The sequence below is a fragment of the Arachis duranensis genome, unplaced genomic scaffold (genome assembly GCF_000817695.3).
Source record: "Arachis duranensis cultivar V14167 unplaced genomic scaffold, aradu.V14167.gnm2.J7QH unplaced_Scaffold_232525, whole genome shotgun sequence".
Classification (NCBI taxonomy): Eukaryota; Viridiplantae; Streptophyta; class Magnoliopsida; order Fabales; family Fabaceae; genus Arachis; species Arachis duranensis.
In genome coordinates this window covers 1,073,752-1,091,406 of record NW_026264851.1, presented here as the reverse complement: position 1 = coordinate 1,091,406, position 17,655 = coordinate 1,073,752, and the positions used below count along the sequence as shown (strand labels likewise).

The window sequence follows — 17,655 nt, the reverse complement described above, 5'->3', positions numbered from 1 at the left end:
AATGGCCGGCAACACTAGTAAAATATTGATGCAGCACAAATACGAAAAGGGTATCCAAAAATATATAATTCATAGTGTAGTCCATCTCAAGAATCTCCCTTCTTTTAATTACAATAGACACGGCGTAACAATCGGATATTCCATGTGCTTTTCTCTTCTCCACACTCTCTATATGGTTGACTTTGCTTTAATCCTTTGATTATTACTACTAAAATCAACATCATGTGGAACTGCATGAGAAACAGCAAAGTATCAGCAGAAGATACTGATGAGAATGAGCCGGTAAAGAGACGCTCTGCCTCTGATGGTGATCGTACAAGTGGAACTAGGAGGATTAGGTTGGTGGTGAACAAGGAAGAGTTGAGAAGGATGGCGAGGGAGAACGATGCTCAGCAATATGCTTCTTTGGCGCAATTACTGAAAGATATGAAGATGAGAGAAAAGAGAATGAGTGAGGTTGAAGAAGAACATGATGGAAGCATGAATTCTTGGAGGCCAGCTTTAGAAAGCATTCCAAGAGGTATAATTTTGGTGTTATGAACAGTTCTATGTAAACGGTGAATGTATTTTATTTTTATTTTTGTTGTTGTTTGAGGTATTTATTATTATTAGAGTAAGTTGTTGAATTCTACGTGGTTTGTAAATATGACGTAATTTGAGTAGTATGCAGAGGTTCTAGGTTTAAACCCCATTAGTCTCGGTTTGACTAGAAGAACTTCAGAGATGTAATATATATGAAGGTATCATGTAAGGAGGATGGTTCTATAGACTATATGTGTTGGCGTAATAAAACAAAACCAATTAGGCCGTTCATGAAAATTTCTGCTCATAAAATGTTTCGAATTTAATGTATATGATGCATCATCATCTGACAAAAACGATGGTGAGTGATCTTGGCTAAAAACGGCAAAACAATTTGTTGAGGATTTGGCATGACAACAAAAATATCAATCTTAAAAAATGAAAATTGTGTTATATTGGGGATTTTTTTTTGGTGGGGGGAGGTTGGATTCTCCCCTTGTGTTATACTTATATGAGGCTCCGCCCCTGCAACCGGTCACCATCGTGACTGTTATTAAACCCATGTTTAATAAATTCAGTCATTAATAAATATCCATTCGAAGGGACTAGCTTCCGAACTCCGAAGGTTCATTAATAATATCTATCACTCCTGTGTTAAAAAAAAACCATTAATATGAAGAGGCATTATTATTTATTAGTTCTATTGAATCCTACCACTGGCACAACTTGAGACTCATCAGAGGCTACATATGCAGCTGCCATGCGATTTCATAGTTTTCAGTCTCTATTAGGACACAATTTATCTCATTTTTACTACTCTTTATCTTAGAAACGGTTCTCTTTTGGATGAAAGCCTCGTTGATGCGTCTCAACTCTCAATTTTTATTTAATTAAAATTACTACAACGGGCATTGTTAAGGAAAGGTATATCTGACCAACACGATTATATGCCGAATAGCTAAACGTACGATGATTACTTTTTAGCATGTGTGGATGAAATAATTGATAAATCAAGTATCCACCACTTAACAATTTCAAAAGACCGAATTCCGTATGCCATTGGCACCGGCTTATATAAAAATTACAATTGTTCCCATTGTTCAATAGGCAAGCCGATCACGGGAATCAATGTACTCAATAATGTTTCACTTCACATGCCTAAATATATAAACACCTGGAAATGTCAAAAAGTAAAATTGCCTCCCTCGAAAAAGGGATTCTTTCCTATTTATTGAAAAACTTATTCTCATTTCTCACATCAACTACTGCTAGAATGGTAAGTGTTAAACATTTCCCATCAACAGACGGTTTTTCACTGTGAAATGAGGTTCCTGATGACATATGGGAGGATGCCTCCGTGGTCAAAGTAAGCCAGTTCCACCTGAAAGTACCAGCGTGTTAGAATAGATCACAATTGCATCAATAAGTGCAGCAAGAAAGAAAATTAAACATGAAAACAATGAAAAGTTTGAATTACCTCGGTGTCGAATCGAACTGTGCAGGTGAAAGACTTTCCAGTGTTGGTTGTGACAGTTACATCTTGACCAGGCCTTATGTCACTGATTTTATTTGGAAGGTCAATGGTGTACCGTTCATGGCCAGTCAACCCCAAAGTCTCGGCATCCTCACCAGCTTTGAAGCAGAGAGGAATAATACCCATTCCTACCAAGTTACTGCGATGAATTCTCTCAAAACTCTTGGCTATCACGGCTTTGACTCCCTACCATTTGACATGGAAAAATCATCAAGACTTCGTCTCAGCATGTTGAAAAAATCTAGAAAATCAAATAGAAAACCCAGCCAAATCACAGGTCACAATATTAAACGGAGGGACTCACCAATAGCATGGGACCCTTGGCAGCCCAATCCCTTGAACTTCCACTACCATATTCAGCTCCAGCCAGCACAATGGTGTCATGTCCTTCATTCTTGTATCTCTGAAATAAGGGAACCATTCCAAGGGATCAGCACTCAAAACAGCACATTGCCATTAAGTAACTGAATAAGAAAGGCTTGATAGATTAATGCACAGAACAGAGCCAAAAGATTTCACAAATTAGCAAGCATTTGTGAAATAATTAGCTCTGAAGCATTTGACAAGACACTGTAAGCTGACGCTAATTAGGAACAAATAATGATTATATCAATACCAGATAACATCATATCAACTTGATCATGCTGCCACCAGAAGAGTTAAGTAAAAAGAATGTCATACTTTGGTAGGGCATAACTCACCATTGCTGCATCAAACACATAAAGCTTCTCTCCTGTAGGAATGTGAACTGTCTTTGGGCCAACTTCACCATTTAACAGCTTGTTAACAATGCGGATGTTGGCAAAAGTTCCCCTTGCCATCACCTCATCATTGCCACGACGACTTCCATAAGAATTGAAGTCCTTGCGATCCACTCCCCGCTCCATAAGGTACTTTGCAGCAGGACTGTCTTTGTGAATACTTCCAGCAGGAGAAATGTGATCAGTAGTTATACTGTCACCAAAATTCAGTAGGCAATAGGCATCTTTAACACCATGAGCTCCAGGAGGATCCATGGTCATACCCTTGAAGTACGGAGGTTCGTGAATATATGTTGAGTTGGGATCCCACGAATACAACTTGTCAACAGGAACTTGTAGTTGGTTCCACATAGGGTTACCTTTGGTAATAGATTCATATGTACTTCGGAACATGTCAGGCAACACACTAGATTGAACAGCCTTGAATCAAGAAAATCGAAGTTAATTGTCACGTACAGTATAAGCATCTACAGTGTGTGTCATCTCTGATTAAATAAATAAATAACTAAATAAAAAGACATTTACCTGTGCAATTTCTTCAGTGGATGGCCAAATATCCCTAAGGTAGACATTCTTGCCATCCTTCCCTGTCCCTATTGGCTCCTTTTCAAAGTCAATGTCAACCTAAAATATTTAACGAATACAGATGTTATATTTTCTAAACTCTGGAGGAAAAAGGAATCTAATTCCTAATAAAATAAAGGGTACACCAGGTTTAATTAAAGCAAAAAAGGCCATTAAACCACTTCGCAAACTTATAGTCTGAGATATGACATTATGTATCAGAAATATAGTGCATAGCCAATCAGTGTTCATCAAGATCCAAAGATCTGGCAGTGTGTATCCAACTCGTTAAAAGCAACGAGGCACAATGTTAATTAACTAGCAAAAATATCACTACAGTCAACCAAAACCAATATACACACATTGATACACTTATTATTGGCCTCCAAAATTTTAACTTGTCAGTTCTGTTGCATGCGACAGGCTCAGTTGTTGCTGTAGTTTTTTTACTTCCAACTTTAGCATTTTAATAAATCTTATAATGAGAATTAGTCTTTACCAAGACATGGAAAATCTGACAATGTGGAAGACAAGGACCAAAAACCTTTTCTCTACATGCTGGAAATATAAACTATGCATGCTTACCGTGCCAGCAAGGGCATAAGCAACAACTAGAGGAGGGGAGGCAAGGTAGTTAGCTCTTGTCAAAGGATGTACACGGCCTTCAAAGTTACGGTTCCCAGACAATACAGCAGCAGCTACAACGTCTGCATGAGAAAATGTAGGAATTAAATAAATACAGAAATATAAAGCATAATATATGTTTACAAGCTTTCCTAAAGTTGTAGAAAAGAAATAATTGTGAGAGAATTCACAGAAGTTAGCTTCAGTAATAGAAATCATATTTGATATAAATACCATTTTCTGAGATAGCAGTAGCAACTGATTCATCCAGCTCTCCTGAATTGCCAATACAAGTTGTACAGCCAAATCCAACAATATTGAAACCCTGTTCATTTAGATACTTTTGCAGACCACTGCCAAAAAGGTATAAAACATCCAAACCTGAATTCAGTATACATTCTTTCCAAATTGAGCCAAATACCAAAGTACATTATGAAAGAATTAATTAAGATTCTAAAAAGGATAAATAACCTCTGATGTAGGTATTTTGTAACAACTCCAGAGCCAGGAGCAAGACTCGTTTTTACCCAAGGCTTGACCTGACACAGTTACTCAAAGATCAATATTAATATCAAGAAAGAATAAATAAAGAGGCCCATATCCAGGACATCACGTTGATAAGCACAAACATGGCAGATTCTAACATTACTATTATTGGTGCCTAACCTGCAAACCTAGATCGTGGGCCTTTTTGGCTACAAGACCAGCCCCAAGCATAACACTTGGGTTTGATGTATTTGTACAGCTTGTAATTGCAGCAATCACAACACTGCCATGCTTCAGCTCAGCTGGCTGCCCATGGAAATTAAATTTCGCAACTTTGCCTTGCGCTTCTTTTGGTATTGCAAATCCCTGCAATCAGAGAAATATTTTGGATGTAATTTGTCTAGGGTTCTCATCAAGCACAAGTACATGAAATATGGACTATTACACTGCAATATGTTTTGTGGCAGCTTCTGTGTCTGCAAGTTGAGGCCAACAACTTTGAACAGTTAAAATGACCAGTGTTCAAAACACAAAAGACAAACAAAATAGAAATGTTTCTTGTGCTGATTTTGGTGCGGCACCGTGCCATCTTCCACCATTAGATGGGGTCGTCATGGATACCACACTACATCTAAGATGAGTTGGCACAGGGATATTAAAATTTAAAAGTGATACTGAATAGAAGTCAATTAGCATTTATCATGTAAACAAACAAATGGAAAGATAATAGCAGGTTGATTTAAAACAAACATCAAAAAGATATTTCATGAAAATTGTAAGAAATGAAATAACCTATGGTTCCTATAAAACCAAAAACTAATAAAATTATATGAATATTACAGCACTACTAACCTTAAAGCCCACTTTGTTATCAAGACATGCACGCCAATCGGACTTCATTTCTTTCAAAGGCACTCGATCATGAGGTCTGTCAAGAGTGTCACTTAGTATGACAAATCAATGATGAAAGACAAGGCAACATGTAAAATACTGTAGCATCTTACCTCTTTGGCCCAGAAATACAAGGTTCAACATCATCAAGGTTCAATTCAAGATAGGATGAATAAGCTCTATCTTGTTGAGGCTGCATTTATAGAAGATAAATTAACATTCAAAATATGGACATTTTATCTTCTGGGGGGTAAACGCAAGGATTGTGCATAATTATTCAACTATATTACCTCATTATAGTCAACAAACATTTTGTTTGCCCTGAGATAAGCCTCTATCATTGCCACCTATATTCAGCCAAAATGGAGTTAAATAAGTCACAACATTGCCACCTATAAGCACTTCAGAATTCAGATCACAGGCAAATAACAGATGAGTTGATACTAACAGTCTCGTCACTTCTTCCAGTTAACTTGAGGTATTGTAATGTAACATGATCTACGGGGAAGAAACCCATGGTTGCTCCATATTCAGGAGACATGTTGGCAATAGTGGCCCTGTCAGCCAATGATAACTCACCCATACCATCACCTATAGAAAACAGCCACTGGTAATTAGAAAGACCAAAACAACTTTGGAAAAAAGGAAAGGAAAGAAATGAGAATTTTATTACCATAAAATTCAACGAATTTTCCAACAACACCATGTTTCCTAAGCATTTGTGTCACAGTAAGAACCAAATCAGTAGCTGTAACACCATTCCGCAATTTTCCAGATAACTTGAACCCAACAACTCCAGGTAATACCATGCTCATCGGCTGTCATTATCATAGCACCCATCTCTTTTTTTTTTTTTTTTCATTTTGATAAATTAACACCCATTCATTACATGTAGGTTAGGATTCAGAAATTCATATACCTGTCCAAGCATAGCTGCCTCTGCTTCAATGCCACCAACACCCCATCCAGCAACTCCAAGTCCATCTATCATAGTTGTATGGGAATCAGTCCCAACCACACTGTCGGGATAGAGTAGGCCCTCATTGTTGAAAACAACTCGCCCAAGATATTCGAGATTGACCTGAAATCAAGACAACATAAATCCCCAACACTAACAGCCAGAATAATGTATAAATAAATTCCATGAAGTGATTCTGAATGTGTGCTTCAAAACTTACTTGATGTACTATACCAGAACCAGGTGGAACAACAAGCATATTACGGAAAGCAGTTGAGCCCCATTTAAGAAAAGCAAATCTCTCCTTGTTTCTCTTGAACTCGAGCTCCATATTGGCTTGTACAGCATTCTCTGACCTTGTTACATCAACCTGAACTGAATGATCAATGACAAGATCAACAGGAACCTGCCAACACTTACTAGTCAGAAAAAATGTAATAAATGGGTAAGGGAGTTAGTTTCAAGTTCTATTTTGTAACCACTTAGAATAGTTTGTTACTAGGTGACCACTTTTCAAATAAAACAAACAGGTTCATAATAAACCCAAGACATAATTTGTTCTCAATCTAATCAATCACTCTCCCTATTACTGGGGAAATATGGGGAAATACTTTTGAGATGCTATGCATGACTGCACTAGTCATCTATACCAATTTCAGAGCCTTTTTAGCAGCTTTGAAGTAAAGCCAGTAAAATGCAACATTTAAATGCCAACATTACAATGTAAAAGTTAAGTGTCAGATTGGTTTCGATTTTTATTTGTTGTTTTCATTTTTAGTATTTTCTGTTTTTAGAATTTTGTGAATGAAAAACTTAAAATAGAAAAACAGAATTTTGTTGTTTTCACCAGAAATAGTGCATTGAAGATTGAAAACATTGTATATTGCACAGAAAATAATAAGAGTAACTTACTAATTATGAGCTCATGGCTCATATGTTACCCCATGATGAGTGTTTAAAAAATTGAAATCAGTTTGGTGGCCTCCAGGAATGATTTCACATGTATGTATGTAACCAAAGCACATGAAAGTTATAAGAAATAAGAGCGATGTGTACCAGAGGATTGATCTTGTTAGAATCACTGCCAAGTCTATTCATAGCATCACGCATGCAAGCCAGATCAACAACAGCTGGGACACCAGTAAAATCCTACAAAGAGGTAAACAGAAAAGGTTAAAAGAAGAAATCCCACTACTCAATATTTCCTAATCCATATGAATAACGCCCTGGCTGTATAGAGGGGCCAAGCATGTACCTGCAGAAGGACTCGAGCAGGTTTGAAAGGAATTTCAACTTGCTTTACAGCAGTGTTTTCCCAGTCAATAATCTTCTCTACATCTTCTTTAGTCACTTGGAAATTGTCACAATTACGGAGGGCAGATTCAAGCAGAATTCTGATAGAGTATGGTAGCCTATCTGTTCGGCACCCATAAAATTGAGATGCAGTCATTAAGGAGAATGATATTCAGAAGGAGAAATTAGTCCTTCCTCATAACACTTGATTAACCAAATCACATCAATTTAACAATGTATCTAAACCGAAATACAGCCAGGCCATGGAAGCAAAGTTACCAATCCTTGGGTCCTTGAGAGACGGAAGGCTGTAGTACTTTCCGAACTCGCCACCTCCAGGCTTAGGAAGACTGGTAAGGTTTCCCTTGAAAGGATTTTCACCAGCTGAAATTGCAAACATGTCAGACAACTAGCTGAATCAGTGTGTTGCACTTAGAGAGTCAGAATAGAGAAGACAGCACTACCAGGTATTGGCAATTCAACTACATATCAAAGCTATTTTGTCAAGCCTACATAATGAGCTGATTTGAACTGCTTTGAATTATACACGCATATAACGAACCACGCAGCCGTTAAACGAAACTCGAAATATTTAAATAGCAGCTGAAACACCAGTCACTCAAACAGTTCATGCCAAAAATGGATGACCGAAAAAAAAAAGCAGAGCCTACATGTGCAACACACTACTCATACTCCTCACGTCATTCATAATCAGAACATAATATTCAAAGCAGAGAGAGAAAGAAGAATTGAAAAATCGGAAACGAAGAATTGCGAGCGAATCAGTTAGATCGGAGAGCGGAGTCAGAGTGTGTACCCGCGGTGGCTAGCTTGCGGTGGAACCGCTCGAGGACGGGAGCGGCAGCTCTGATCTGAGAGCGGAGGCTGAGGGGAGACCTCCAGTGGCTCCAGCGGGCGGCGACGGAGGAAGAACGGAAGGCAGCGGCGGCGGAGGATGAGAAGGCAAGGGATCGATAAGAAGCGGTAGGGCGAGGAGGAGGAGAAGAAAGGAAGGTTCTAGAAAGAGAGGAAGAGATGAGCTTAGTCCTTGTTGCTCTGAGGAGCATAGAGGAAGACGAGGAATACGCAGTCATGTACATGGCGATCACGCATCAAACATCAAAAGAAAACAATGAAAGTTTGAATTGGAAATGATGGAAGAAGAAGAAGAAGATTTGAGGGCGTGTGGTGTGAGCGAGCTAGCTAGGGCTGTTTCTGCGTCTCTTTGCTTCTAGAAAAAGTTCTATGTATTTTGCAGTGGACCGTTTGTGTAGCTTTTTTTTAATATCTTATGACTTTATGTTATGATGATGACGATGAATGTAAATGTGCATGTGAATGTGCTCTCAGGGCACCGCACTCACCAATCACCAGTGTGAACAAATAATTACAATTATACATCATTGTTTTAATTTGATGATGATTTATATATATGGGTTAGGACCGGGGTTGTGTGTGGATGACTCTAGTGTCTGAAATGTTCGTGTTCAATCACCACCATTCAAGGCAGGGCATGACTGGGAATAATGGAATATTTTTCTAAAACGTTATTTCTTAAGACACCTGTATCACCTTTTAATTTAATATATCCAAACAAAAATTAATTCTAATATTTTATTAAGGATGTAGTGTATTTTTATTTTATTAGGTCAATTTTAGAATCAGTTGTTCACAAAAGTTATTGTGTACTAAGTAAAGTTTGAAAAACACTGCTAGGAGATCAACAATTTTCTAATTTTTAGACTAGTAAATAACTAGCATTAGTATTTTTCTACTCCAAACAAAAAAAAAAAGCCCAAATGCATACAGAGAGCGTGAGTACACACTCTTTACCATACTCTCTTCTTCTTTCTCAAAATTCCACACTCTCTCTCTTGACACTTTTGTAGCGCACCCTCTTTCTTGCTCTCAATGCTGGAGCACACTCAACACGAATCAGCATTCTTGAGCTTACTATCTATCCCATTAGAGTCTCCAATAGTAGCAGCGTTACTCTCTGCGACAGCATCTCTCAGCTCTCTATAAATTTTCTTTCGTTTCTATTGATGCGTTATGCTTTGCAAAAGGTTAATTAGTTTTGATTTTTGTTTATTTATTACTTTATGCAACTCTTTCCTTCTTACTGTCCATCATTCTGTATCCATTCAAAACATGCAAAAAAAACTCATAATGACACCAAAAAATATGATTCAATATTTCTTGTCTATTCATAAAAATCTTTAAGCACCATATAATAAAAAAATAATTTTGATTTTGATTCATCATATCTTGTTTATAAAACTTAGGTACTTTTAATTTATAAATCTTTGAAAAAATTTATTATGTCATTATCTCAGTTGTTAGCAGAGCTTTGTTGTGGTAGAGTTTTGATAATGGCTACTATACAATTGATTATTAGGTTTTTTATTTGTGTTTGTGTTAATAATATGTTTCTTAATAATATGCAATGATTATTTGAAATGAAAAAAGATCCGGATATTAAGATGTCGCAAAAAAGTACAAATACAAAGAAATCTAAAACAGGAACAAGAAAGAAAATGCATTAGAAAACTCTTGAAGAACTAGAATCTCGAGTATGCACCCATTTAAAAAGAGATTTTGCACACTTTACTTAGGACACTTTGCATCCATCTGAATGAAATTTTGCACACATGAATGAGACAGTTTGCACCTACTTAAATGAGATTTTGCACACCTTATTCAGCACAATTTGCACCCAATGTAATGAATTTCTTGCACACATGAATCAGACAGTTTGCACCCACTTTAATCAAAATTTGCACACATCAATTCGACAGTTTGTACCCACGTTAGTAGTAGATTTTGCATACTTTGCTCATCACAATTTGCACCCAATTTAATGAGATTTAGTGATCAAGTGGGTAGTGATCAAATTCAACATCAAAATAAAAATCAGAGTTCATATCCTTCATCCGTGTAAAATACTTCAACATCCTCTAGCATCCATTTCTTCCATAACATTGCGTATCTTTCTGCTGAGATAATTCTTAACATCTTTTCTATTAAGTTTATTTTAGAAAAACCCCCCGCTTCACCCCAACACTTGATATGTTTTGCTTGGTCTCATGCCTGCTTCATCGTTCCTCTAAATGACTCGACACATGTGCCTACTCATCTCCCTATTACTTGTCAACAATTTTGCCATCTCCGGATCGCATATAACCCAAAGACCCTCTTTATTCAACCTAATAGAAATTCTTGCGGGATAATTGTAGTTGGTTCTAGGATTTGTCTTTTTTATTGGTGAAACTCTAGACTTGCGTTTTTCCTCCTTATTGCAAGTAATCATTTGATTCTTAAGAACCTTATCTTTACCAACTTTTCGAGTAAACCTTATCTTAGTAACAAAACCAACGCGCTTGGCATAATTATGATAAAATTGATTTGTATCATCAATGGTTCTAAAACACATGCCAACTTTGGGCACATTTAGCATACATCAGATAGTAAACACAAAATTTCATTAAAGTAGATGCAAACTGTCTGATTCATATGTGCAAAATCCCATTAAGGTGGATGCAAATTGTGCCAAGTGAGGTGTGCAAAATCTTATTAAAGTAGGTGCAAATTGTCTGATTTATGTGTGCAAAAAATACATTACATTGGATGCGAACTATGCTGAGTAAGGTGTGTAAAATGTGATTAAAATGGATGCAAAATGTTTGATTCATATATGCAAAATTTCATTCAGATGCATGCAAAGTATCTTGAGTGAAGTGTGCAAAATTTCATTAAAGTATATATAAAATGTATTGAGTAAAGTATCTCAATTAGTATTAGGTATTAAATTAACAAAACCTTTTTGCATAAATAAAAATTCTTAACAAACTTCTAATAAATTGTTGCTAATTGGCTGAGACATAAAACTAACTACTATTTTTATTGTTGCTAATTGGAATTTTTTTGGTGCCTTCAAAAGATACTCCACATTAAAATAAGTTAATTCAATTGAATACAATACACATAATTATAAGATTACAAAGATGGTGTCCCCTGTTTAATGTTCATACAATATTATAAGGTTTTTTAACTACTAACTAGTTTGTAAAATTAAAATACAACTTTTTGTCAAAAAAAAATTAAAATAAAATAACATACCTTTTTGAATCGTGTCCCCTGTTTAATGTTCATACAATATTATAAGGTTTTTTAACTACTAACTAGTTTGTAAAATTAAAATACAACTTTTTGTCAAAAAAAATTAAAATAAAATAACATACCTTTTTGAATCCCATAACTACTCATCATGAGTCATAAGATCATAAGAAACATATCATACTACTAAGTACTAAATATTAATCTCTTTTTTTTTCTTTTTTTTCTTTATATTTCTCCAAATTTTTGTTTATTCATCCTTCTATTGATTGCACTTTTTTACTTTAGTTACTTTTAGACTTTTATGAAGCTAATTGTATAAAAGAAAATGTAAAACAGGACCCTACAATAGCAGACCGCACACTACCTAAAAAATTAACTTAGCCTCACTTTCCTAACCCTTGAAAATTATATAACTCCAACCTCAAGAAAATTATAGAATATGTTTACTGTTATAGAACAATTACAAATTTGATGCTTCTATTTTTACTTCAGATTCTTAGCAGTTAAGGTTAGATCAGTTTTATTGAGCATAGATAGTGTCTTATTATCTATTTTCCTTTCTTATTATTTCTATGCTTATTTCATATAAATTAATAAATTATTATTTTGTTAGAAAGCCAAACTAGATGAAACATTATTTGAAGGTTAATGTATAAATCATAATTGTATGTCTTATTTTTAATATAGAAATTCTAGATTATAGTTCAATAAATTTTAGTATGTTTAATGCTTCAACATGATGTCTTACACTGAAATATAGAAAGACAACAACAGTACATAACTTAAATTACATTAAAAAATCAAAACAACAAACAAGAAACACTAACATTTTTTATAATTTCTATCTTAGTAATTTCATCAAACAGTTGGTTTGTGTTAACTGTGCATTATTGCATTATGAAAATCAAAATCGAATAAGGTATAATTTGGATTTTGTACGTTCAATTTAAATTCTATTATGAAAAACAAAAATAATATGATTTGCGAGCTCAGAAATTCATAATCATAATCATCATTGTGTCCGTTGATGCACTATGAAAATCATTACAAAAATTATGGAATTAGAAGAGAAAGAAACTACTTTTTTTAATATTCTGTTCTTCTAACACTGATTCCACCATTTATATGGAGTGAGAGAGTGAAATTCTGAGTTGTTATGCAGCTGAGAAGGAATGAGCGACAGAGAAGAGAATTTTTATCCAAGAGTAAGAGGTGAAGCTTCATAACCTTTGTCAATGAAACTGCGATCGTCGAAGAGTCTAAAAGCTGAGATATCCGACTAGTTCCTTAGAGAGGAGCGTGAAAGAGATTCTTTTATAATAACATATACACGCGTGGAATTTTTTGTATTATAATGGTATAAAAATACATGCTGGCTAAATGATGATTAGGTTTTGTTATATTTGCTGGTCTCTGAGACTTTTCATATATGAAATTATAAAAATATATCGGTTATATCTAAAATGCTATTATACGAATCCAAGTGATTTTTATTTTATTTTATTTCATGAGCGTGCATAAATGAAGAGAATTTTTTATCTTTTAGTAAGTTATTTAAAAAACACTTTAATCTCCACCGCATTACTTTTTTAAATTGTTATTCAAGGTACTAAAATAATTTTTTATTTTAATTTCTGTACATTTTATTTTATTGGTGAGACTAAAAAAAATAAAAAATATTTAAAATTAAAAATTATATTTTTTAATTGAAAAAAATTAAGAGAATCTATTTTCTAATTATTAATCTAAAGTAATGGAAAGTAGTAGCTCAAAGCATTACTATTTTATTTCAGTAGTGATACAAAAAAGGGGGCATGGAAAGTGATAAATTGATAATAAGGAACCTGCAGTAGGGGATTTGATCCCATGGAGTTGGAGAGAACAAATTCGAATAGGAATACGCAATTGGCGTGGTCAAGTAGTATAGTTCAACTATTTCTTCCCCCTCACGGATTAAGACACGACATAATGTGTTACACCCACAACTCATTTCACATGTACACTCACTAGATGTGTCTGGTAATGAGATGGCATATATTTTTGTTATCCAAAGTATATTTTATCCAACTCAGTCACTAATTAATCTCTAAATGTGCTGTAAATTTATTTAAACTTAAATAGTTTTAAAGCCACTTCGTGCTTACAACAACGTATAAACTCTTAATTTTTTACACTAATTTTTAAAAATAAAAGAATAAAATCTCTTATGACTAATTATTTAGTGAAATAGAACACAAATATAACAAATATGTTGTGTCAAAATATTTTTAATTTTATTTTCTATCTTTCTTTTTAAAATTAAGAAAAATCAACACAATTTGTTTTAATCTTTCTAGTATCTTTTATATTTAAGTCATCGACCTTACCCAACATAATTTTATTTTCTCTTTATTTTAGTTTATTTTATTTTATTTGATAAATTTCAGCTTTATTCTTCAACCATCCCCACTTTGATATGCCAGTATGCCACCACTCATATGTTGGTAGCGAATTAATTCTTTATCCATTGATCTGGTGATCCCAAACCAAACTATTCCCATTTATAGTAATTTACATGGGATGGATTGGATTGAATAAAATAAAATAAGAGGATAGTAATGGACTAACAGAAAATTTTGGAGTTAATAATTTATTTTTTATGATAAATTTTAAATATTTAATAATGATTTATTTTTATAATTTTAAATTAAATATTAATTTTTAATTATTTTTAATAAATTAGACAAAACTCTTTTAGAAAAAATAGTAATCACCTAAAAAAATCAAAGGCTAAGGTCGATGGCGAGGAATGCGGGTGCGATGCAGGATAGCACAATTGTGGTTTCCGTAAATGTCTGAAAAAGCAAAAAGGTTCCAAAATGCCAAATAGGATTCCGCCACCGAAGCAGACCAATAATGGCACTATGTCCAGCCCAGAAGCCCGGAACAAAGCACAAACGCTGACAATTCCTAACATTCTGTTTCTTCCAAAATGGATATTCTCCATTTTTTTTATCATTGAAGAGAATAAAGTATAATTTTTTACCTTTAATTTTATAAGTAGAACAAAAAATAAATGAGAGAAAAAATAATGAAGGATAAAATTTTTAATTAGATACCATCCAATTTTTTTTTTCATTGAAAAGAATCCACTTTCTGTTTCTTCTTGACTTCTTCTACTTTTTTTTTTATTTTTTTGTTAACATATTAAAAGGAAGAAAAAATATTTCAATTGAAAATTTAAGTTTATTATATTTCTAATATATTTTTCATGTATTAGTATAAAAAATATTAAAATTGCTATGTTTCTTTTCTAAGTGGTTTTGTATGAAGACAATAATATTATTTTATTTTCAAAAATATTTTTAAAAAATGTACTATCTATACTATTGAAGAAAGTGGTAGAGAACGAGACTAAACAAATTTAGATATGGAATGTGAAAAATTCACTAGGAGCTTGAAAAAGATTGATGGAGCAACTGTTGTGAAAATGGTCATAGGCAAAGGTGATATTGAGGTCCAGTTTTGATATATGCTTCCTGTTATTTAGCTTTTTTTGTCGTTTGGTATTCTTGGAAACATTCAAGTATGCACGCTATTGTATTTTGATAAATTCCCACCATGAAGTTTGTTTTAATTATTGATTATATAGTTGTTCTGTATTCAATTTATAACCATCCAAAGCACTTTTTAAAGTTTGGTCTGCATTAATGTTTTTATTTAATTTTCGGTTAAAGATGAGCAGTTTAAGCTCTCTGCTGCACGACTAATTCCTCATCATTTAGTACACGTCTATAAAAATTTTATTACGATCGGTACTAGAGTTACATCTTTCCAGACCTGATCTGCATTGATGTTCTTGTCCAATTTTCAATTAAAAACGAGCGGCTTGACTTCTCTACTGTGTGACTAGCCCCATCATTTAGTATACGTATGCAAAAGTTTTATTGTGATTGGTAAAGTTTCATTGCGATCGGTATTAGAATTGGAAGAAGAAAAAGAAGGAGAAGGAAGTAACCGAGTAGAAGAAGCAGAGATAGAAAAAAAAGATGGGGTTCTAGGGTTTATAAATGCATGCAGGTGCTACTATGGAGTATCATAACTACATTTCCACGTCACCTAGCCGTTATTAACGCTAACTTGGTGGTGGCTGTACCAGCTCATCATCTTAGCTAATGTACCAGTTCGTTATCTCAGCTGTTGAGTCAACCCAGAAATAAGTTTGAGGATTTTATATTATAGAGTTTGACGTTCAATTTCAAGATGTAAAATGGTACCATTAAAAACTCAAAAATAAATTGGTGTACGAGACAAATTTAGAGGATCACTTTCAGAATTTAGTCTAATAACAGTACTTTAATTTGAAATTTAATTGAGCATAATAAAATATTTATTTATTCCTCAAGAGAATAATATTAAATCAGTAATATTATATATTCAGCAAATATTATTATTTTGAGTCGGTATTTGATTAGAATTAGTTCATGAACACTTATATTAATAAGAATTTGTACACATAAAATATATAATTTATACTTATATTTAATAAAATTTAAACATATAAATTAATATAATTTACACTTACATTTATCAAAATTTACATACATAAATTAATAAAAATTATTTATTGAAGATAATTTGATATTCGTGTTAGCTAAACACTACCCAAAATTACTAAAACGGATGGTTCTAAGATTTTTTGATATTAAATTATACTACAAAGTTCCTCAGAAGATAAAGGGCTGTTTAGATCTCAATTTTGGTTGAACAGGTTTGCTTTTATAATCTCAAACTAGGATTATTTGTCTATGGTGGGAAAAGTAGAAACGGGTCCTTTAAGATCTTTGTAAGAATATTCTAATGTAGTGGCTCTCCTTAGTGCCATAAAAAATGATGTAAAATTATAAAATTTGGCCCTAAACTTGTGGTAATTACAAAGATTATTCCTTCACTCTCCATAGTCCAAACCAAATGCCTGAAACAAACGCACACATCTCCCATCAACATTCATTTAGATAATTTCAATCCTCATTTTCTCTTTCATTTTCCTTCAAAAACCAAACATCATCAACATCGACCAAAAAATAAATAAATAAATAAATATACACCCAAACGAAACGCTTTGGCGCACTAGATAATCCATTTCTGATGAAAAGGACGAGGAGATTCTCGACGCTGTTAACCGCTAGAAAACGTGTTTGTTGTGAAGCACGCATGTGACTGCAGCGGCAGTAGGATTGTTCATGATGAGCTTGCCGTCGACGCTGGAACAAAATATTTTTCCGCCAACAGATTCCAACGGAAACGGGTTAGTTAGGAAGTGCCCAATGTGGCACGACAAAACTTCCAGAATTCAAAGCTCGGAGACTCGTACGTGTCGGTGCCTGATGAGAACACGAACAGCGTTGAGTTCTTGGGGTCGAAGCACTACACAGAGGTTTTCACGTGTCTTTCAATGTCAGCGATTTTTCGTCGTCTTCTCTTGTGAACGCTTCCTTCAACACCGTTACCATACGCTTCATGAGGAAAATCTCATGTCATGATGAATAAATTATTATTTGGATTGATAATTAAGTCCTGGTTCAACCTTAATTTCTCATCTACGTCTGCCAAATTTGTACTGATATACTAAAAAATCAATATTCATAAACTAATCCCTGAAGTTTAGCTAATTTATTTTACATTTTGGTCTTTTAAGGTTCTTAAGATACTTTCACTACAGAAAAAAGCTCCCTCAAACTAAATGGTTTTTTAATGATAGTAAATGAAAAAACGGAAAATAATGGAAAAATTGGTGTACAATGAAAAATTGATTTTGAATGGTCTTAATCATTGTGACAACTTAGGTTTAGTTGAGATTTAACACTCTACAATTTAGTTCATTTTTTCATACATACTATTATGAGTAAATTATTATTTTATTT

General features: G+C 33.9%; 2 protein-coding genes across 2 annotated transcripts; one reads left to right on the top strand and one right to left on the bottom strand.

Annotated features, from left to right (window-relative positions):
• Positions 1-222: 222 nt before the first annotated feature.
• Positions 223-540, top strand: LOC127744111 (uncharacterized). Its single transcript, XM_052256382.1, has one exon. It carries the CDS (start codon positions 223-225, stop codon positions 538-540), a length of 318 nt encoding a protein of 105 aa, XP_052112342.1.
• Positions 541-1,554: 1,014 nt separating this feature from the next.
• Positions 1,555-9,028, bottom strand: LOC127744074 (aconitate hydratase, cytoplasmic-like). The gene is made up of 20 exons (XM_052256344.1): positions 8,451-9,028; positions 7,913-8,017; positions 7,596-7,756; positions 7,397-7,489; positions 6,561-6,746; positions 6,302-6,463; positions 6,056-6,200; positions 5,831-5,973; positions 5,673-5,729; positions 5,496-5,575; positions 5,344-5,419; positions 4,672-4,857; positions 4,477-4,544; positions 4,240-4,358; positions 3,967-4,088; positions 3,343-3,441; positions 2,758-3,237; positions 2,361-2,459; positions 2,000-2,242; positions 1,555-1,903 (listed from the first exon to the last, which is right to left on the bottom strand). The coding sequence occupies exons 1-20, from the start codon at positions 8,731-8,733 to the stop codon at positions 1,835-1,837; spliced, it is 2,976 nt and encodes a 991-aa protein (XP_052112304.1). The 5' UTR covers positions 8,734-9,028; the 3' UTR covers positions 1,555-1,834.
• Between the last annotated feature and the right edge of the window lie 8,627 nt (positions 9,029-17,655).

Bases quoted from the DNA above. Each gene is read 5' to 3' on its own strand.
- LOC127744074 (XM_052256344.1), bottom strand. From the start codon at position 8,733: ATGTACATGACTGCGTATTCCTCGTCTTCCTCTATGCTCCTCAGAGCA. The intron at 8,018-8,450 runs GTACACACTCTG...TTGCAATTTCAG, and splicing joins CCGCAAGCTAGCCACCGCGG to CTGGTGAAAATCCTTTCAAG. The intron at 5,730-5,830 runs GTTAGTATCAAC...GGCTGAATATAG, and splicing joins CTGGAAGAAGTGACGAGACT to GTGGCAATGATAGAGGCTTA.
- LOC127744111 (XM_052256382.1), top strand. From the start codon at position 223: ATGTGGAACTGCATGAGAAACAGCAAAGTATCAGCAGAAGATACTGAT.